At 42.0% G+C, this 23546-nt stretch overlaps 1 protein-coding gene across 1 annotated transcript; it reads right to left on the bottom strand.

Annotated features, from left to right (window-relative positions):
* Positions 1–696: 696 nt before the first annotated feature.
* Positions 697–23042, bottom strand: LOC103529470 (protein POLR1D). The gene is made up of 3 exons (XM_030451041.1): positions 22686–23042; positions 11278–11352; positions 697–2072 (listed from the first exon to the last, which is right to left on the bottom strand). The coding sequence occupies exons 1-3, from the start codon at positions 22709–22711 to the stop codon at positions 1787–1789; spliced, it is 387 nt and encodes a 128-aa protein (XP_030306901.1). The 5' UTR covers positions 22712–23042; the 3' UTR covers positions 697–1786.
* Positions 23043–23546: the final 504 nt, after the last annotated feature.

Below are 23546 nucleotides of genomic sequence, written 5' to 3' on the forward strand. Positions count from 1 at the left end.
CTCCAGCCCCACTCCTAACCCATGGCAAGATGAATTCTCTGCTGCAAAGCCACATCCATCCAGCAGTGCCACTGCAGCAGAGCCTGGATGGAATTATGGGTGCTCTCCTTCCAAAAAGGATTATTAAGAACAAAGGCAATGTCCTGCAAAAACACAGACTGCAAACAATATCTGTTAATTTAAAACCAAAGACAGTCCCACATTCTCCACAGATACTACTTCTTCCTTGATCCTGCTTAAATCACTGGACACTCTGAAAGGCTGGGACTTCTATTGCAGCACTAAGGTTCCTGCCAGACAAGAGAGAAACTCTCCACAGCTCCTCAGTGGAAATACAGAAGTACCCCACACTTGGATGGATGCACTGATCCTGGCAGCCACTGGTGGCCTCACCACCTGCTTAATTACCTTCCCATTATTCAGAAGAGTAATTTGCAGCTCATGTATCAACATTCAGCCACAGCAGATTTCCACTTTAGTCTCACCATCTTCTAGCTAAAATAATCTCTCCATGAGTGACTGTAAGTATAGAAAGATGAGGTGTACACAAGCCTATAGGTGGCACTCTTGCCCTGACACAACTCTGAAGGACCATGAAGCGCTGTAGAGGAAAGAGGCCATGTTAGCCACAAAAAAAAAAAAAAAAAAAAAAAAATCCACCAGAATTCCACAAAGTAATTCCACAGAGCACTTCATGAACATTTTCGATTTTATTGTTAACACACTTAAAAACAGAAACCTATATTCAAAACAGTAATTTTTGAGAATACTGAAATACAAAATATTTCACATAGAAGTTTGTTATTCTGACACAAAGAGAAGTGAGACCCACAATATGCTGATGTGTATTACATGTGCTCCAAGTCATTACAAGTTTAAGACCTGTACCCCTACAGAACTGTTACACAGGCTTGGAAAGTGAGCATTTGACTGTTCTAAGCATCACCTCTGCATTTCTAGTATTACACATTTACTTGGAAACTTCCTAGCAATGGACAAAGAGCAAAATAATTTTGTCTTCAAGATTTGTTTTGAAAGCACCATGACAACAGGCTGTTCAAACTACTAGAGGTTACTACAGAGTAGAGTCTAAACAGAGATAATTATTGCAGTTATGGCTTTTTAGGGGTAATGTTTATTATCTACAACAGGTTTGTGAATATACAACAAGCAAAATCAGTACAATTCGTAGTGGCTGCTCCTGGCAAGCAAAACCAGTGTTATCCATTTTAAATTTGTTCTTTTTATACTAAAGGAAGCAAACTTGTATATTCCATAAAAAACCACACGAGCTTGGCCAGTCACTGACCAGCTTTCCCTTCTTCTAGATTCTGTAAAGCTAAACTAAGCCAAACGCACAAAACTTCTCTATTGTTTAGCAGCAAAGAAGTTCTGTCAACTTTACACAATAAATAGATTTCTGCTTAATTTAAATTTATTTCCAAAAGAGTGACATGACTAAATGAGTTGTATTGGACAGTGACATACATCTCACGCTCCATCACCAAGACCCTAAGCTTAGCCAGAGGGGGAGAGGGAAATGGAGCAAAGGGAAAGGTCTGTTCTAAAACAAATGAAGTATTTATTCTGCACTTTGCTTTTCTCTTAAAGGTCCCAAAGAAAGGTTTGCTAAAGCTATCCCAAGGTTACTTCTCACACAAGCAACTTGGTTCCAAATTCAATATTGAAGGGCATCTTTTCCTGAAAATCAGAGACACCCCTGCAGTGTGCAATGCTTAATGACATTCCTGGCTTGCAACAACACATATTCATCACTCCCCACTCCTCATCGTTTGCTTGATCGCTTTTCATGCTTCTCCTTTGTGTGCTGGTTCCTGTTTCGGTGCCTGGGAGGAGAATAGCTGACTCTCCTCCTGGACTGAAAGCTGGGAGTGTATGGATGAATTCTGCGTTTCTTCGGTTTTTCTTCTTTCCTGCTTTTGTTTGGCTCAGGCTCCTTACTGTCTTCCTTTTGCTCACGTTCTTGGTCTTGTTCCTTCTGTGATGGTAACGTGTTTTTGATGGTATTAATAAGAAATCTTTTATTTGTACCAGCAAGAGGACATTTCAACCTGGAAAGACATTTAAAAGTCGTCAAAAGGCAAGATAAAAACATCCTGAAACAAGTCTGAGAATTTTGCTTCTATAATTTTAAGACAGGTTTGTGCTTTTGGCTTTCCTTGCATGCCACCTAGTGTAAACTCTCAGTACAGAAAGATACGCTCAAGGTTGTCTCTGTTCTCTTATCTTACTCTCAACAGGATGAAAATTATTTTCTTCCAATACCGTGAAAATTCACATGATTTTCACAAGGTAGCATGTGCAGGGGGAATTAGAGGACGACGATATATTTTAAGGTTAACAGTGCTTATCTTAGATATTCAGGAATCAAATATTTAATAGTATATTCTAAGTTAAATCAGAATGGTTTACACAATCTGACCTACTAAAGCCAGCATTATTTAATAAACTGGGATATTTAGAAAGTAAAAAGATAAAATTGCACGAAGAACCCAAACAGCTGTAGTAATAAAACAGACATAGGAAGCACACCTTATCTTTGGCAACCAACCAACAAAATATTTTACTTCTTTTTCTAAAACAGAAACGATACTTATCCAACTCCTTTCTATTGTTTCTCATTTTCTCCTCTTGCAGCTTAATGCTTTTGCACATAATTTGGCATAATATTTTTGCACAATTTATCAGCTAGTTTCAGTAAACCAATACTCTACATTTTATTTATCTTGTTGATATCAGTTGTATGCCACTTATTTCAAATTTATCATCTCTGAAAGGGAATGAGAAAAAAAGTTTGAATATATTCCTGTAGTAAGCAGATATCACTCTGATGACTTTGTTTATGGTAGGAGCTTTTGTCTTCACAAGTCTGCACACTAATGAAGAAACTTACAGGATTACTCTAAGACAGCAGAGCTGTTGGAGATCACAGTGCCACTTACTGAATCAACTGCAGAGTCAATGAAGCCAAACACCACAGCATTAAGATAAATTATTTTTCTTGAATATTTTGTGTAAGTGCAGGAACTGTACTGTGACCACGTAAACAACTTCAACACCTCTGAATAACTGAGGTATCAGAACAAGAAAATTGTAATGAAGATCTCATCTGATTATTTAGTGTATTTCCTGACTTGTAACTGGGCATGGCATTTACTCCGGTGTTTTTCTTCAGGTCAGCATACTGGTAATCACTGGTAATTGTTGTTGTCCTAAATTCTCAAAGAACTTATGAGTCATTTTCAAAGTATACATAAGACAGCCACACTTTTATTTCTGCTAGGTACCTCTTGACAAATTTCTACAGCATAACTGGGTTTTTTTGGTTTGTTTTTCTAAACTTTCTGCATATAATTTTACACCGTTTTGCTCAAATCCCACTTTTAAAAGCCCCACATTAAAACCAAGTCTAAATCTGTACATCTGGTATAGCTGTTTTGTAAACTAGGGAGACAGTATTTATCCATTAGCTGTATTAATGCAAGGCTAACATATGTCTATTGAATAGGGTTTCTACTTCAAGCTACATCAGCTGTGAACATGCCATGGCATAGGTTATGCTCAAGGTAAACACAAATCAGGCAACATTTACATCCTCTGTATGTCCTATGCCAGAATTAAACTGCTGGATCTCAACACTTCCTACCAAGGAGGGCAGCTTTCCAGGTGAAAAACTATTCCACATCCTTTTGGTTTTGTTTTAAGAGCTAATGTATTGATGGAGCACTAATATATAAAGCACCAGAATGAGACAATCTGCCCTAAATAAATTCATTTTAAGTATTTATTTCTTTTTGGCAGGCTAAGTGCTGCCTGAACTATACTAAGAATGAAAACTGACAAGAATCATAGAATCCTAGGGGTTGGAAGGGACCTCGAAAGATCATCTAGTCCAACCCCCCCTGCCAGAGCAGGGCCACCTAGAGTACCTCGCAGAGGAACGTGTCCAGGCGGGTTTTGAATGTCTCCAGTGAAGGAGACTCCACGACCTCCCTGGGCAGCCTGTTCCAGGGCTCTGTCATTCTGGATATTCAATTTGAACCTCCTATGCTCCAATTTACACCCATTACCCCTTGTCCTATCACTGGTCACCACTGAAAAAGCCTAACTCCATCTCCCTGACACTCACCCCTTACATATTTGAAAACATTGATGAGGTCACCCCTCAGCCTCCTTTTCTCCAAACTAAAGAGACCCAGCTCCCTCAGCCTTTCCTCATAAGGGAGATGTTCCACTCCCTTAATCATCTTAGTAGCTCTGCGCTGGACTCTTTCAAGCACTTCCCTGTCCTTCTTGAACTGAGGGGCCCAGAACTGGACACAATACTCCAGGTGCGGCCTCACCAATGCAGAATAGAGGGGGAGGAGAACCTCTCTTGACCTACTAACCACACCCTTTCTAATGCACCCCAGGATGCCATTGGCCTTCTTGGCCACAAGGGCACATTGCTGGCTCATGGTCATCCTCTTGTCTACCAGGACCCCCAGGTCTCTTTCACCTACACTGCTCTCCAGCAGGTCAGCCCCCAACCTATACTGGGACATCGTGTTGTTCTTCCCTAAATGCAAAACTCTACACTTCCCCTTGTTGAATTTCATCATGTTTCTCTCTGCCCAACTCTCCAGCCTGTCTAAGTCTCTCTGAATGGCAGCACAGCCTTCTGGTGTGTCAGCCACTCCTCCCAGCTTAGTGTCATCAGCAAACTTGCTGAGGGTATATTCTATACCCTCATCCAAGTCGTTGATGAAGATATTGAACAATATGGTCCAACTTTTCTAGGTAAGAGCACTGTTTAGATGAGATTGCCCAGCACCTTGGTAAGATGAGTCATTAAAGTATCCAGTGTTGAAGAATCCACCACTTCCCTGGGGAGGTTGTATCAATGTCCAACTATTCTCATAGTGAAAATTATCTTCTGATGTCAAATCACGGTGTCCTCAGGAGTAAGTTGTTATCCCTCATCTTTTCCATGCAACTCAAGGAGTCACCATCTTCTTGGAAACAACCTTTTAAGCACTAGAACATGGCCTCCTCCTAAGCCTTTTTCTCTTCAGGCTAAACAAACCCAGTTCTCCTGTCCTTTCCTTGCACAGCAGGCTTCCCAGTCCTTTGACCATCTTTGTGGTCCTTCTCTGGACCCTTTCCAGCCCATACACACGTATCAATAGTGGAGATCAGAACTGAACTAACAATGAACTGATGATGCCTCTGTTGATGCAACCCAGCACCCCATTGGCTTTCTTAGTGCTTAGTTAGCAACCTCAGACTTCAACAAAGCAAATTCTGTCTGCACATCCTAAATGACATGTATGGCACATGCTCTATTACACGTCCATACATACAAGCCCATAATGTTTACATATATCCACGGTATATATGGGACTGTGAAGACTAAAAATGAACTATAATAATCCCAATAACTTTGAGATAATTTCTAACAGAGAGAAAATTGCAGAACACTTCTACAGTTGATCTGCCCAGACACAAGCCTTTTGCTAGCTGTAGGTCTAATCCTGCAACACTCAATTCAAAGACAGTTTTGACCTCAAGGAATGTTCTAAAGGGCTGGGAGGCAAGCTTAACCTATGCAAGATAGAATGCTATACTGGTGACTAGTGAACAGTGCCAAAGAAAAGATTTTAAAAGCTTTTCTTTAAAAATAAAACAAAACACATACTAAAAGAACATTAAAGTTCCAAACTGAAGCTTGCCTGAAGCAGGGCTGCAGGTGTGACCAGAGCAGGCATGCAGCCTGCAGTTCTAGAGCACTCATCTACAAAGCAGACTCCAGTTCTGTAGCAAGGTATTCACTTAATGTAATGGTTTACTTTTTGCTTTGTAAGCTTCATTAAGCTAAACCAAGTTATTCTTCCCAAAAAGAACCTCATCCCCCTCCAAAGGTAAGCCACACACCCCCCCTCCCTCAAGTATCTCCACCATGAATATGGTGAAATATCAGCATCACATTTTTGAGCAAGAAAAAAAAATATTAAATCTGTTAATGCAAACACAGGTCAAATCCTAACTAATTAGTACATTTTAAGCCAAAGTCAGTGCCAAAACACAGAATTTCCAGCCAATACCTGTCATCAAGTGTAGCACTGCAGTTCAGCACAGAAGTGAACCATCCAAGTTCATAACAGTAAAATATGCTGACACCATCTCGGACTCAAGAGCAGATGCCATGACCCACAGTCTTTTCTCTGCTTAGCAACTGGATATAAAGAGGCTTGGCATAGTCAGCCTCAGCACACAGCATAAATCAGATCTTTCCTGGAAACAGAGTTCATTATGAATGAACTTTCAAGTATATTTCTACCACTTCCAAATTGTCATGGAAAATATCATACTTAGCAGAAGAATGATTGAAATAATAATAATAATAAAAAAGGTTGTTTTCCCAACTAATCTAAGCTGTTAACCTTTCATGGGAGATCTCACAAGAGGATCCCCTGCAAGCTTTTATGTATGGCCTTGGCAGCTGATACAGCTGTCAGGACCTTGGGTGGGAACCTGTGCTCTGATCACAAGATTTTAATGTATTTCCTTTGCAACCTGCCTGGACTCTGTTGCTCCTACTCTCCACATTCAAACGTAAGAGATGTAGTGGAATTGCACTGCAGCATTTCTGCAGTCATGCAACAGTCATTCAAAGACAAGATGAAAGACAATATTTTGCAGCTCTCAAACCCTTTGGCCTCATCTTTGTTATTTTTTATTCTGCAGTACTTCAGACTAACACATTTGATACCGAACAGAAAGCAATATATAGGAATGAAATTATTTTAGGATTGCCTTACAATAGGGTTAAGAAAAATAATGCATCCAAAATTTATCCTATTTTTTGAACTTTATCTGCTCTCACAATGCGAAGCTGAACAAACCATCCTAAAATATCTCATTTTCTGTATCATATTTTAGGTAAGCTTTTAAAGCCAAGAAGAGAATTACATTCAGTCTTAGCTCACTTAGCATCTTTGAGCACCAGACTTACACACTGGGTGAAATAAAAAAAAAAAAAAACAACAAACCTCTAGAACTTGTCCAAACAGTAGCTTATGTGGCATTTAAAATGCTTTTCTTCATTAAAGCAGAACAACCCCTTAAAATGGGACCTAACTCTACTGCTGTAAGAAGCTTATGTGTGTACATGGGACCAACAAAACCACTTAAGGAAAGCTGAGCTTTTAGCTGGATTTTACTTAGACATAAAACGGAAATCCCAATACCTTACAGCTTTATTCCATCTGATGAATCAAGGATACATTTATCCAACTGTTTCAAATGTTCTTACACTATTTGTCCACAACTTCCCATCCTGGGATCCAGCTGTCCCTTCAAATGTTCACTTTCCAACAGCTGCTCATGTTTTTTCTTATCCCTGAAGTTCCAGCATCACAGCAGCACCACTGAGAGTCAACCCTAGATTCTGCTCTGCTTTTCTCAAAACTTGCAGGATTAAGACACCTCTGGAAGAGAAGCCTTCCTTATTCCTCTCTCACACATCTTCTTACTTCTGGTTAGTGCCACTAACGCTTGAAACAAACATCAGCATCAAGATCTACAACATGTGGTATCTCATAAGGATGTGGGACATCCCCAGAAAGAATCATATGGACAGAAAGTACCTACAAAAGGAGAACTACAGGAATTAGAAATACTGTAGTGTATTGAACTAGATATACTAGAAATACTGTAGAGACAGAAACTTGAGGATAACAAAGGAACAAGTCAATACTGGAGACTCAATAATCTTGAGATCCACACAAAATGACATACCCAGTATTTCTTGCATTAAGCTGCCATGGATCTGGATACTTACAGTCTAAGCAGTCCTGAGAGCATGGAGGCCAATGAGCTTAGATTCTAAATCAACTAAGAGCTCATGCAGCCCACTGGCAATAATGGCAGCTGCTCCATGTGCAGTTTCAGATAATTTTCCTTCCTGCATACACTCTTGCCTGGTATCACCACCAACCTCCCTGTTTGGGACAGGCCCTTTTCCTACTGCCATCTAATCCCTACAGGTTGCAGCACCCATGAAATCCATAGCATACCTGGAAGACAATGTAACACTGGTAAAATGCTCCCAAACTGGAAGTAGTATTAGTAACACCATTCAGTATTTCAAGGCTGAGTCTTTGTATCAGACTGAATGATGAATACTTGGTACATTTTTTCTCTACCAGTCAGGCTTGGCTGCTTGCAATTCAGGCTGAAACAGCAGCTGCTGGATATCCATCTCACATGAGCAGACAGTAAAAATTTAGCTGGAGGTGCTTGGGAAACTTCTTCAGGCAGTACATTCAAGCTATGGAGAACTAATCGCTCTGGACAGTAATGAAGCACTGGCTTGACACTGAAAGCTGTCCCAAAACTGTGTTCAGAGGCTTGCTGGCTAAGCTTTTGTTTCCATCAATACCCACCAGGAGACACTACTCCTTTGTACTGGTATGCACAGTATAATTCCCCAGTAATGTCACCTCCCCACACACCTCCCTTTAACTGATTTCTATCAAGTGCCACTGGCTTCAGAAATTTATTTCCCAGTATCCAGCAAGTGCTGGAGATCAACATAAACTGGAATCAGTGAAGTACGAGCAGTAGCAACCTCTGCTTCTCCTTACCCAAAGACAGATGGCAGAACATATCTTTTCTTCACAGGCCGAGTTGCTTCAACTATCCAGGGCCAATGCAGGATTGATGACCTTACACTAGATGTCTCCAGGGTTTGCCATCTCTTCTCCAGGACTCCTCTGACAAAGGGCTAAGGAAATCCCAGAAGTCCTCATGAAACACACCTGTAAGTATTTTGAGTTTGGCAAGGAAGGAAGGTTTTGTGTTTTACCTGTTAAGACTGTGCTTTTAGACAAGTTGGAGATGACCTTGTTTCTTTGCTTCTACCAGTTATGCTTTCCTGGATTTGGTCTATGAATATACATTTGCATGAACTAACTTTTCTGCCAATTTTCTTGGGTATTCACAAAGCTCAGAGGAGCAGCTACCTTCCTTCTAGTAGTTTACAGCTGCAAGGTTACATGTCAGTCCTAGATTTAATTTCTAAAGCCCTTCAGATTTTACCATAACACCAGTTACATCCCATAGCATTTTGCTGGATACTCAACTCTTTCCAAATACCTTACTGGTTATCTCATCTCCTATATGTATACACAATACCTAGCTGCTGGGCCATTTCAGAAGGATCAGAACAGCACACCAGGGTATGAAAAATATTACATGGAAGAGAACAGTGGCAGCTTCTGTCTGATGTTCTGTCTCTTGCACTTGTAGAACTAGACACCAAAGACTTACTTAGAGTCTGCCCATGGAGGGCTTTACACCTTCCTTATGGCCACACATCAGCTGTACACCAGACTATGCCAAACTCTACAGCAGCAGATTTGTGACAAACAGGATCACTACCAGTCTCTGTAAGGATAAATTCAGAGAGGGAAAAATTCCTAGAGAAGCATCATATTTAAAAAAAGTCATCTCTGAATGCAGGATATCCTGAGCTGCAGACTGCCCAAAATTAGGACAGTACCTTAAAGAAACAAGGCTACTTTCTTGTACTTTTCCTCCTCCTTTTCCTAGGCTCTGGCTATTGGCCCCTGATGGAGACAAGGCACTGCAGAGATAGATCCTTTGTTTGATCCAGTATAGCTATTCTCATGTTCCTTTGCAGTTGAAAAGATCCTTAATTCAACAGACTAATTTCAGGATATCATCACACCAATCCTTTTATGTCAACAGTCTTCCTGTCTGAAGCCTTCTTGACAATCCTCTCCTCCTACACAGTTAACACAGCCCTGGTCTATCCAGCCCCTATTTCACTCCAGTGGAAGAAGAGGTCACCCTTGGCTATCCCCTCCTCTGGAAGGTCTCAGGCATCAGGCTTTGGCAAACTGCATATTACCCCGAGCTGATCATCACAGCCAGCTGAGCAGGACCACTATTCTTTCACAGACAAGGAAGAAGTAGTAGCCAGAGCCAGAACCCAGAATCCAAACACACTTCTGGAACGTATTCCTGAGTGCACAAGTGGCAGTGGAAGTTGCACAGAGACACTTGGCTATCTCCCAACAGAAATCCTCAGTCTCCATATCTGGAATTAACTTGCAAACTCACAGTAACTGGATGTATGCAACACTTCCCAGTGCTAATTATCTGTACTGGTTTTCCCTGTCCATTTGGTAAGGCTGACAGGGTAAAAGCCTGCTCATCAGTATAGCTATAATCACCCTAGGGACTAAATCAATTTAACTGTTTCAACATTAAGGATGTAAACTGCATCCCTAGCACAAATACTGGATAAAATGTAAGAAAACCCCAAAACTCGTTTAGAAAACATAGAATTAACTTTTTTCCAAGACACTATCTTAATCTCTTCAAAGCACTTCAAACATAGCCAAGATATCAGATGAGAATTTCATTAAACATGCAGGCTTATCTTTTAATACTGTTGATGGAGGAAGCCAAACTATATTCACAAATGTCTTACACAGTCAAGTGGTGAACTACTTGTGTGCACATCCCTAGATCCACTTGCTTCTTATCAAAGTCATATACGTTATTTCAAGTTGAATGATTCTTCTAAGCAAGTTATTACTTCTTTAATTGCAATTACATGCCATAATAATCTAGCTGTAAAAACTGAAATACTGCATTTAAGAATGAATACTGTATTTCACTTAAGATTTAAATACAAATTAGTCCCTGGTTTTTTAATTCTTTTTTTGTTTTGTATCAAAAATATCTCCTTCTAAAATTGGATTATACGTTGAGTTAGTTTTTGTCTGCAATTTACACATGAATTCTCTACTAGAGGATCATTTATTATTTCTATCATTGTAAGCCCTTAGGTTTGTCAGGCTATGAATTCTTCTGACCTAAACAGAATCTAACCCAGTAACATGTGGCCAGTATACATGTACATGTACACTGAAGCTATCCCATTTTAAAAACCTCACAAGGTTCCAAACAAAGTTTGCAAATCCATCTATTACAAGGAAACACTACTACAGAAGCTACTCTCAGTTTTCTGATTGCTTTGACCTCAACAAGCAATTTCATGCAGGAAGAATTTAATTCAGCTTCTTTTTTATCTCAAATTTTTGCCCAGAAAAGCACTATCTGGATGAAGACAAGTTATTTGAACATGAAGCAAGTTAAAAGGCAGACACTGTTATCACACACTAAATGTTCAATTTATTTTGGCATCAGTCATAGCATTCATTTCCTCTTGGCACAACTTACCAACCCATAGCTCCCATTGTTTCAGCTCTGGTTCTCCCACGTTTTGCCTCTTTAAGCAACTCTTCCACAGCTTTCCTAAATATGAGTAAAAGAAAAAAGTTAACACTTACAGAATACAAGAATTTGGCACCTTATCCACATCAGTCAATAAAGTGGAGAGCTTTTCTACTGTAATGAACTAAGCACTAACAAGGCTACCAGAATCATTTTGACTCTTTTTATTAAGATAATTCAGATTCCTATGCACCAAGATTATAAGAAACACTGACATATAAAAAGCTATTGAAAAAAAAATTGTGACTCGAATTGAAAAGTAAAAATAAAATGTGTAATGCTATACTGAATGCTAAAATGTGTGCTACACTGAAAAGCCCAGTCCCTATCATTTCACCTTGGGAATGCTCTTCCCTGCTGTCACTTCACTTAGGTTCTTCCTAAAGTCTTTCAACCACAGCAGACCTACTCTGAGCACAGTTAAAAAACACCAGCAAAACAGCAAGCAGTCAGATTATTAAAAAAAATAAATAAATTTTTAAAATCACTGCAGCTGCCAGCTCTCAAACTGTACTAGCTGTGTGAAACACTGGAAGTCACATATTTGTGACTATGATCTACCACTATCCAAAATGACCAACATTTACAATATAAGTATCTTCTAGAACAACTGGGCCAGACCAACACTAAAGCAATTAAATAACTATACTCATATAAAAAGTCACTGGGGAACTTAAATTATGCAAATTATAGGTAACTCCTGTAATGTTAGTCTTCTGGTTTTCTTTACAATTTAATTTCAATCTCAAATAAAACTGAAGTAATTGCTCTATAGCAGTTGATTGAAGTTAATGGGAAAACAAATTAAAGGATAATGTGAGCCATTTATTATATAAATTGAATGCATAAACTAAGAATCTGGTTAATTAACTCTAAGAAACTATACATGTCAAACAAACATACCTGCAACACACAGAAAAGGAAAGCCATGCACCTGGCCATAATACCCAGTATATGAAGCTAAGCATTAACAACACTGATATGCTAAGACTGAAAGCTTGAGGAACTGAAGGTAGGAGGCAATAGAGAGGGTATTTATTGTTCACCTTTCCCAGCTATGATGTTTCAGAATGTCTGCTGGCATTTGGACTACATGAGCAACACAATCACCATGTTTAATGCTCCTGGAACGTGTCCAGAGGAGAGCCACTAAAGTGGACAGAAGGATGGAGCACCTATGAAGACAGGCTAAAGAAATTGGGGTTGTTCAGCCTGGAGGAGGCTCCAAGGTGACCTCATAGCAACCTTCCAATATCCAAAGGGGACTACAGGAAAGCTGGGGTAGGATTTTTTACAGAGAGAACAAGGGGAAATGGTTTAAAACTTGAAGAGGGAAGACTTAGTTTAGACATTAGGAAAAAATTCTTTCCTGTGAGGGTGGTGAGACACTGGCACAGGTTGCCCAAGGAAATTGTGGCTGCCTCCTCCCTGGAAGTGTTCAAGGCCAGGTTGGATGGGGCCTTGAGCAACCTGATCTAGCAGAGGGGTTGGAACTAAATGATCTTTAAGGTCCCTTCCAACTGTAGCCATTCTGTGATCATGATAGTGCAAGAGCATGTGTATCCTGTGCAGAAAAGGTAACTGACAACACACTTCAAATCAAACTGCAAGAAAGACATGTCCCATCATGTTGTTTCAGTACTGTCAGCATAGCAGGACTTCGCTATGCTGACAAGTTAAAAATGTGTTAAGTTAAAAAAAATAATCCTGAGTATCAATTTTGTTGTCAAGACTAAGCTGAGACTAGAGAAATCAAGAGCCATTATCTAATAGCAGAAGCATGTCTAAGAAAAACAATTTATATGGCAGGTCCATGTGAAGATCTAATGAGTTAATTCTGGGCTCTAAACATCTAATAGAGTGGCTTATCATCGAGGTTGTTAAAGTCTACATAGAAAACACAAGAGCTTTAAATGCATACACTGCATGTGCACAGCACAAAATGGAAATAAGCAGCACAGAATTTCCTTCAGTAGCTAATGAGAAAATGCTACGCAGTTATCTGGCTGCCTACATCTGTCAGTCTAGATCTAACTTCCTCCAGTTTGTTATGGTCTTAAAATGAGCCTTTACCAGCTCCCTTCACATTTGTGATGGTGGATTTGTACATTTGTTAGGATAGGCTGGGGACATTTTAAAAAGACAGACATGCTTTTTCTTCTGTCTGCATTGCTTTTGGGCATCCCTTTTTTTCCCCTGGCAACAGAAATTGGTGCTAAATAAGTACAAGTACAGAACACACCAAAGTGTAGCTATACTTTCTACAGTTAGTTTGCAGTTCTGCTTGAGTATAATTTTCATTGTTTATACTTACAACCAGCTATCATGGAACAGCTTCCTTACTTCACAGTAATTTCCAGCAAGCAATATCTTAGCTAAAGATTCCCAAACAAGCCTCCAGACTCAGTCACAGATTCTCAAACAACATAAATAATTCTTAATCAACTTAAGTAGATAGATTCCTTTGTCCAGGGGGCAATTATTTCATCCAGCAAAAGCCAAGATCTATGCTAGACAGACATGCAAATACTCACAGGTCACAACATTTTTCTTTAAGAATTTGCATTTGAAGAATTTTGCAAAGGAAAGAATTCCAAGACTTGCACTCAGTCAATAACAGAGAAATGCACCAAAACCTGTAGTATTGCTTCTTTGTGCACAAATCTGTTAATGGTGCATTGGTTTAAGGTTTTGTGTTAGTATGATCTTGATAATCTTTTTTAAGCATCCATTTTATTGCAAGGTGTAGCAGGACACTCTGCCTCAGTTTTCCTTTGTGATTCAGTTTCTCTCTGCCTCTCAGTTTCACTGCTCCCAGCCTGGAGTTATTTGGAAAAGCAAAGGGCATAACAGGCTCTGAACTGGTAACAATCTTGAAAATACAAATAGAAGGCCAAGTTGATGTCTCTGACACCAGCTGCTTTTCTGTGTTGAAGAACATGGATGTCTGCTTAGCCACAGCTAGGCCAGATGGAGACAGAAGGAGAACAGGTAGATAAACACAAGAGTTTGGTGAAAAAAAAGGCTTTCTTCTTACTTCTGTTTCCCTTTTGTTGTCTGGCAGGGAATTTTGAGGTATGGCTAAGTAGTTAAATTACAGCAGCTAATCACATTATTCTAGAAAAGCCTGATCTTTGATCAGAGGGACTCCTGTACACTTTCCCTACTAAGTGTGGTCAAACTTCTTCCCTCCAGTGAGGATGCCTGCAGAGAGTGGTTACTCCTCAAGAGGTTGAAATGGATGCACTGCAGCACCCAGAAAAAGGGTTAGAAATATCAAATCCCTATATACAAATTCTTATTTATACCATCATTACCTAGCTTTGAATCTTAAAGAAAGCTTTAACTTTTAAGCTTTGGAACTTTAAAACTTTAGGAGCCTTTTAAACAAAAGAGAGAAGACTGCAGTATTATTTTACTACATGGCCTTCAGGTATTCTTTTAGTTATTCTAGATCTAGTATAAGAATTATTAGTAAGTTGCTAGTACTCAAACTGGTAGCCTTCTTGTAATAGTTACTCAGTTATTTGGGAATTCTGTTGTTAAGGTGCCTTATTTTGTTATATCCTAACAATCAGGTAATCCAACCTGTCCAATTTTAAAGATCTTTTACTATCTACAACAAATCTTGGTTTTGTAAACATACATCTTGTCTGCTACCTTACCCCACATGGGACACAAAGGACACATTGCATATCCAGTCATAGCATGGGCATTCATGGAAACTGAGTTACCTGTCCAGGTAAGCTGTCACCTCTTTGAGTTCCCTGAACCTAGATATTAAGTACAGTGTCAGGAGCCTTGCCAGCTACTGCTGCCTTCCCAGGTAGAAGCAGTGGGACAGCTACTGCCAAGAACAAACAAACAAAAAAGGATAAAAAAACCCCAGGCTTTACCACTGGACTGTGGGAGATGTTGCATACACAGGTCTCCATGAAATGATGGCAAAATTTGTTTATTGTCCAGACCCAGAATTTGCTACCTGAGCAGCCTGCACTAATTTAGAGTAATGACAGCAGGAACACGTGGCCTTTATAAAAGCTTGTGCTGAGTCTGCAAACAACAATGTCAGATAAAGAGGAAAGAGGGGAAAAAAACCCCAACAAAGTCTGATTTTTACTCACCAGCTAACAAACTTAGTGATTGTTTTGAGGAATCTGATTAGGAGGCAGATTTAAAGCCATGGTATCTGTCGTTATTTTATAATTAAAATCATAAACCAAAGTATCTGAGCTACAAAGCCCTAATACGCACACACATTTTTAAACAGCTGTGATTCAGTTTTAGGGCAAACTGTAATAAATTCATATGCTGACACCAATTCTATGAACCTAGCTAAGAATTATAAGCAATTAAGTATGCAAGAAGTTTATTTTGCACTGACGATAGCAAATATCAGACTGACTTGGCATCTGTCTTGGCAGCCTTATAAGTCAACATCTTCCTTTCTTATTAAACATTATTTCCCAATATTGGTCTTTCAACATCACTTACTCACTGCACCTTTACGAAGTCCTCCAGACTTGCACAGACAAATGAAAAAATGTTCAGATCCTCTTTGAAATAATGTTTCCACTCACTGAACTTATATTCCATACACAAGTAAGCCAAAAGCTTAAAAGCTATGCAAACAAGGCTTTAACATTTGCTTTTAGAGGCCTCTTGGGACTCAACGTTCTTTGCTCTCTTCATTTTTACAGCTTGGTTACAATACAGACAGTCCTGTGGCTGCCAGCTTCAATTCCAAGAGCAGCAAGCATGAGAAAAGGGAATGTAGCATGTAAGTTTCACATGAGACGAACCCAAATACTGGAGTACAAATGTATGTGCCCTGATACTGTGAGAATGCCAAAGGCTCCAAAGTCACAAAAAAACAGGGATGTTTTATATTCTTCACTCAGGGAAAAAGCTTCACCATCTTTAATTGGAAGATCAAATTTGGACTGAAAAAATTAGTAACTCTTAATTAAAAGATACGTCTGATACAGTTACAAGCAATGAAAACACCATGTCACTACAGAGACCACTCAGTGTTCATAATTATAGACCACCCTGTCAGGGGAAGACATTATTACACTGGATCTGAGAGGCAGAAGGCCAGATGGCCATGGCCTTCAAGCCCAGGTCCAACCAGTAACAAAGCTGAAAATCCACTCCTAGCAGGCACACCCACTCCCCACATGTATACACTGCTGGCCACACGGATCACAGACAGACACACAGGGCATCTGCTCAAACAGATCTTCTCTGACCAGACATAGGAGCCCCCACTCATAGAATCATAGAATCCTTGGGGTTGGAAGGGACCTCGAAAGATCATCTAGTCCAACCCCCCCCGGCAGAGCAGGGCCACCTAGAGTACATCACATAGGAACGTGTCCAGACGGGTTTTGAATGTCTCCAGTGAAGGAGACTCCACGACCCCCCTGGGCAGCCTGTTCCAGGGCTCTGTCACCCTTACAGTAAAAAAATTTTTTCGAATATTCAACTTGAACCTCCTATGCTCCAATTTACACCCATTACCCCTTGTCCTATCACTGGTCACCACTGAGAAAAGCCTAACTCCATCTCCCTGACACTCACCCCTTACATATTTGAAAACATTGATGAGGTCACCCCTCAGTCTCCTTTTCTCCAAACTAAAGAGACCCAGCTCCCTCAGCCTTTCCTCATAAGGGAGATGTTCCACTCCCTTAATCATCTTAGTAGCTCTGCGCTGGACTCTTTCAAGCACTTCCCTGTCCTTCTTGAACTGAGGGGCCCAGAACTGGACACAATACTCCAGGTGCGGCCTCACCAATGCAGAATAGAGGGGGAGGAGAACCTCTCTTGACCTACTAACCACACCCTTTCTAATGCACCCCAGGATGCCATTGGCCTTCTTGGCCACAAGGGCACATTGCTGGCTCATGGTCATCCTCTTGTCTACCAGGACCCCCAGGTCTCTTTCACCTACACTGCTCTCCAGCAGGTCAGCCCCCAACCCACTGTCTCAGCACAATCCCGGTTGCTGACACAGACCATCTCACAGAGCTGGCTGGGACTCCCCTGGTTCCCCAGTACCCAACCCCACTGCAGTCCTGCCTGGAGGGACACAGAGGCACACGTGTCTCACCACGGGAAAGCCCTTGGTTCTACATCCCCCTAGCAACTGGCCAGGACACCCTGCTGCCTCTGACAGCAAGCTCCTCTGGTGTCTTGCTTTTAGGGAGGGACACTAATCCCCAGCTCCCACTTTACTCATAAACTGATCTCACTTGGTCTTTGCTAGCCACATACTCCCTCACAGATCCTCACCTCATTCTAAGTGCTGCAGCACAGCCAAATGGGTCTCCAGCCCCACTCCAGTGGCTGACACTTAAGTTTCACTCATTCCATGAGATGCCCTCAGTCGATGGCACCCAATCCTCCAGGTCTGGGTCCCAGTGGCATCCAGACCTGCACTAGCTCACTCATTTCAGTTGTACCACCATGGACACAACAGTCCCTCTGAGTCATGGTTTGACTCCAGTTGCTAGCACTGACACCCACACCCTCTTCCCTCAAACCGAGTCCCTCATTCAAGAAACTTAGAAAGGAATTAAACGGCAAGACAGGACAGACTGCACTGCTGAGGTGCAGGGCACATGTACCAGACAAGTCTATTAACCAGCAGCTTATTTAGACATGACCAGACTTTTCAATCCCCATATTCCCCTATTTTTCCACTCTTGCTTCTCCCCAAATCACCTGAACCCATCCCTTTCCCTGCCTTTGGTTCCTCCTCTACACATCCCTTAATAAGCCTTATGCAACCTCAAAATGTGCTTCTCCTGTATCCCACTCTCCTAGGCAAGCAACACCCTTAAAAGGTGCTCCAGCACTGATTCATCTTGATGGGTGTCATGCCTGGAGGCCTGGCTTGTCTTCTGGGACCAGCCCTGGGAGAAGCTCAGAGAAGATGCCCATTCCTTTGAGTCTTTACTGTGGGTTCTGACCTTCCACTGTGCCCCCATGGGCTCACGGAGAAGAGTCTCTAATGGGCTGGTGGCTCCTGAGACATGCCTAGGATAAGCCAAGGTTGAGCATTTTTTGGGCTCCCCCACGCACCATGGTCCCTCTTTAGATTTCTCTGGGTGTGTCTGGCAACTTTCAGCACAAAACCTAACTGACATCTCCACCCACAGCACCATTTCATTAAAGATCCTGATGTGGACTTTTAAACAATTATCTACTGGAATTGCTTCAGAGCACGCAACTGGCTACAGACATGCACAGACCTGGAGCAGGAAGGCAGTGTTCACATTCAACATCTACCTGAGTCAGAGAAAGGACATGTTTACCAAACACATCTTCAAAGACCTTCACAGCATTAATAACTGCTGTCTATACCACTAATATTCAAGCTCAAAGGCCAAGTTGCTCTGCTACTGCAGTCTCCAAAATGATGCTTAAACCTACCTCCTGAGTCACTCTAGGTCTTGTAGCTTGATGCCAGGATCAAGGAAAAAAATGAGCAGTTTTTAAAACCAGTTTTCTCAAAGTAGTTTTATGCTGACTGTACAATTTATTTTTAACTATGCATGGGACTGGAAATAGAAGTGGATGTTGGTATTCTGATTACATCTGAATAATTAATACTGAGACCTTCAGTCAAGTAAAGGACTGAAGATACTGCTTTCTGCAAAAAAGGAATGGGCCAGTGTTATTTATAATTAACTCCTATAAGCTGCTTTGTTTTACCTGGTCACACTAAGGAAACTGATGAAATGCAATAAAGCCTAAGGCAACATGAAGAGCAAGAATGAAAAAAAGGGTACAAATGTGCCACAAACATCCTAACATTTGTTTAAAGGCAAAGTCACTTCACATCAGGCATTCAAATGCTGTCATTCTTTGTCAATCAGGCTTCTTACTTACTTAAATATTCTATTTATCAGTCCCATGAGTGCTATTTGTAGCTCATTTCTGTTCTGATATTCTCATCAGCTGAATTAGTGTACATTCCACTCCATTTCACATAGCAACTTTCTCACAGACCACTTTTCTGCCATGAGTCTAAGAATGGCATGCTGAATCCTGACACTCTGATTTTAACTGTTCGAAACAATATTAAGAACTATTAATTAATTTCTCCAGGGCACAAAGCTTACTTGTAAAAAGTGTAAGTGGGATGTTGCTGTGCAGCAAAAATACTAGATCACTGATTCCCAACTCAGCTACAGGCCTCTTATTACAGAATTATAGCATCCCTTGTGATTCAGAGCAGCGTTGCCTTAGGAAACACTTAATTCCAAGTAAATGATGCTTCAAACAAGCTTCGTAGGCACTTCTAATAAGGTATGGTATCCAAGGCTGTGAAATATTTATAGCTGTTGAAAGACAGAAGGGATTACGGAAAGATTCGGACACACACTATAACAAAGTCACGTCCTTCACATCCTCAGAGAAACAACATTTTCTGTGCTTCAAATAAACAGAACAACCATGAAGATAATTTAGGAAGGGAATTTTTTTTTAATGTTTATTTTTTGTGTTGGGATTAAAATGGTGAACTCTGCAATATTCCCAAGGATATTTAGTAGAAATTAAGTAGGAAATGCAAATACACATGCTGACAGCAAAAACAAAATAAACATCCTAGTAGTGTATTTGTAACCTTTTTTTTTGTCTTTCTACTGACTCTTGGGTCATATCTTCACAATACTGTTAAAATACCATTAATTATATATTGACAGAATTAAGCCTAGAATTTTCTTTAAAAAACCCACTGTATCTCAAGACTCTGGGTCTTCACAGGCTAGTTCCAGTTGGAAAGACCTTTAAAGATCATCAGTCTAGTGATGTACCAGTAAGCTCACAAGAAAAAAATGTCAGTTCATAGTTCCAACAAAAGATATCAGGTGAGATGAAGCAGAGGAAATAATTCAGTAAAATGTAGCCAAAATTACTACTTTACACAGGTGTGGTATTTACAGCTTTTAGAGTTTTAAAATACAGAGTAAGCAACAGTCATGTGTAACTTGCTAGTTAGTATTCAGCTGCAATAGCAGCTATCACTTCCTGTTAATGTGAGGAAAACATCAAATGCAAGGTCAAGCAAGAGTCAGACAGAATGTGATAGTAAGGACGAAACAGAACAAGTAAGATGAAGAGACCTCTCCTTAAATAATAAAAAGAAAAAAAAGACAACTGACTTGTCTTTCATACACCCACCCACACACAAATAGCTACACTTTTTTTCCCCTCCTAGTAGATAAAACACACACACATACAAAAAACCTTAAGCTGTTATTTAAGACTTGTACATTGCAACAGAAGCCTGATTCAGAGAGACTACTGGGAATATTCTATATAAAAACATTTTTAAACACTAAAAAAAAATTTACCTAAAATAGTTAACACAGTGGCTACAGGTTAAAAATGCCACTGCTTGTATGCTAAAGCCATATTATAAAGAGACTAAAAATTACACAAAAAAACTACCATGGGTGTTCTGCTATGCAAACCAAAGAATAAAGAAAGGTCTGTATCAGACCCTTTAAGGCTGTACAGAGAAGCATGTCTAGAATAAGAAATATCTGAATATTCTATCCAAATGCATACAGCACAAATAGAACAGAATCCAAGGTGCAACTAGTAAAGTCAGCTGTTACGAAAGCTGAAGCTGGGAAAAAGTAATTGATGATAGGTGGGCAGAAAGTGATCATCATCAAGTACAGTATATGGACCTATAATGTGTTCAGAAACAAACACACAAAGAGGTAAACAGCACCAGTGGTTGAAGACAACTAGACAGCTGAACGCTACCACGTACCACTCGCTAAGTAATACTGAGCTTCACTCTCATTATCTACTGTGCCATGGAAAAGATACAGCAAATACCAACTCAGCTTGAAGCTATATAAAATGGGTAAAACCTCAAATCTGGTCAGTGGTAAAAGCAGCAACACAAGGAGATTGCAGAGCAGTAAAGTGAGTGGTTATGTCCCAAACTGCCCAGAGGACCCCAAATTCTCAGCAGGGCAATAGCCGTAGGCTGACAGACAGCATAGAACAGTAAGATAGTTCCAACTTGCTTTGAATAAATAAAGTTTAAAAAATAGACAGCACTAGTAAAAATAACATGCATATATATATAAATAAGCTTTAATTATTCAAGTGATGACCTGAGAGCAGAAGCAGCTTACCAAGCATTAAAGGCCTCTTAGAAAGCATTATGCTCTCTAGCCCTTCCACCACTCCACTGTTATGGCTTCTATCCTATTAAATTGCTTGCTAGATATAAGCAGAAACAAGTTTTCTATAAGCACTCTTGGGCATGGTTTCTTAGAAGTGGGGAGAACCACAGGGAGCACAGTTCAGAAAGCTTCTGGTCATCAGTCTAACAGTTTTAAAAAGCCCCAAGAAATGTGTAGTTACAAACAAACAAGCTTAAAAAAAAAATGTATATATATATATATACACACACACATAAGAACTACAAATAATATTATTACCCCAAAATTCTGTAATATAAACACCTAAAGTCTACTTCTAGCACAAAAGTGAGGCCTGCTGTGGGTAATGACAGAAATCTGCATTTTAACCCTAAGTGTTTGCTTGAGAACTCAGTGACTCCGAACACACGGCAACAGGAGATCCCTTGTCCCAGAGAAATGCAACGTAGAAAATATTTTTTTTTTCTTAAAAACGAAACAAAACCCCAGGCAAGCTGTATTATTCCATACAAGTAAAAGATTTTAAAAACTAGTCAACTGGGCGATCTCCAACACTGAATCAAAACTTATAAGAACGGAAGTTTAACTTTTTTTTTTTTTTAATTTTACCGCATACACCTGATCACTCATTTACAATTGATGAGAGATGTGTCACCTAATGCTTCTCAGTCTTGGTTTTAACCGTACCCGCCTACATGGCAAGAGCAATTGTTGTTTGGCTGGTTGTTTTTTAATAAACTAATGGATTTCTTTTTCTATATATGTAGGAACCTTCATTTTCCACTGAACACCCCACCGGAGCGCTGCTACCTCCTCCGGCGGGGCTGCCGCGGGGAGGCGGCCCCGGGGGGCCGGGCCGGGATCGGGGCCCTCCCTCCGCGCCACCGCCCGGCCCTCCCGCGGCCTCACACCCAACACCCGAGGCCCCGCACCGGGAGGGGCCGGTCCCAGGCCGGCAGTCACCTGCAGAGCACACCACCGCGCAGCGCTGCGCCCCGGCCGCCCGCGCAGGGCCCCACAGTCCGGCCCTCGCTCCGCAGAACCCAGGAGCGCATCTCAGGCGGCCTCAGACCAGCGCTGTCCCGGGCCCTGCGGGGAGGGAGGCGATGCCGAGTCCCTGGTGTGGCCGCTCAGCCGCTCCCACCCGCCCCTCACCTCTCCAGCTCCGGGTCCTCCTCCATCGCGGCGCGGCGAGAGCGTGGGACGGCGCCCGCGTTTCCTACTACGGCCCTGTTCCTCAGGCGGAGGCCGACGCCATGCCCCAATCGCGGCCCTGCTCGGGGCGGAGCAGAACGCCGGGGCAAGCGCAGAGGATGGCGAGGACCCCGGCGGGGGCGGAGCCGGGGCGGTGCGAGCGGGCCCGCCGCCACACCCCTCCGGGCTCTGGCGGCAACACTCCTACCCCTCTACCCCGACACCCCAATGGGGAGAATGAGGGACAGAACCGGCCCGGTGGGCTCCTGCCAGCTCCACTGCACCCCAACGGGGCCCACTATAAACTTCTGTCCCGGGGCGGGAGGGCTGCGGGCTCCGCGCCAGCGGAAGCAGGCGTGGGGTTGTCAGCGCTCTCTCGCTCGTGGCTGACCGTGAACGGGCGGGAGTGGGCTCGTCGGTAGCTCCAGAGTGAAGGGAGGAAGCCTGCTGGCTCCGCCAGCGGCGGAACCCCCGCGGTTTGCCCCCAGCGGTTTGCCCCCCGGCAAAACCGCGGGGCTTGGGCAGGCGGCGACACGTCTGCGGGCAGGGCAGGGCAGGGCCCGCGCAGGCAGCTCCCCACCCTGCCCCTCCTCCGCCCCGGCCCCTCCCGCCGACCCCGGCCCCTCTGCAATCAGGCGAGTGGCTGGGACACCCCTGCCCCGGGCTCCGCCGCGGCCCGCCCCGGCCCCGCTCCCATAGGCTGTGGCGCGCCCCGCTGCCCGGCCCCGCGCCCCGGGCTGCAGCCGGAGTGGCGGAGCGCGGCTGTCACTTGGGCCGCGCCGCTGCCCGGGGCGGAGGCGGGAGCACCGGCCCGGCGGAGAC

This window comes from Calypte anna, chromosome 1 (genome assembly GCF_003957555.1).
Source record: "Calypte anna isolate BGI_N300 chromosome 1, bCalAnn1_v1.p, whole genome shotgun sequence".
Classification (NCBI taxonomy): domain Eukaryota; kingdom Metazoa; phylum Chordata; class Aves; order Apodiformes; family Trochilidae; genus Calypte; species Calypte anna.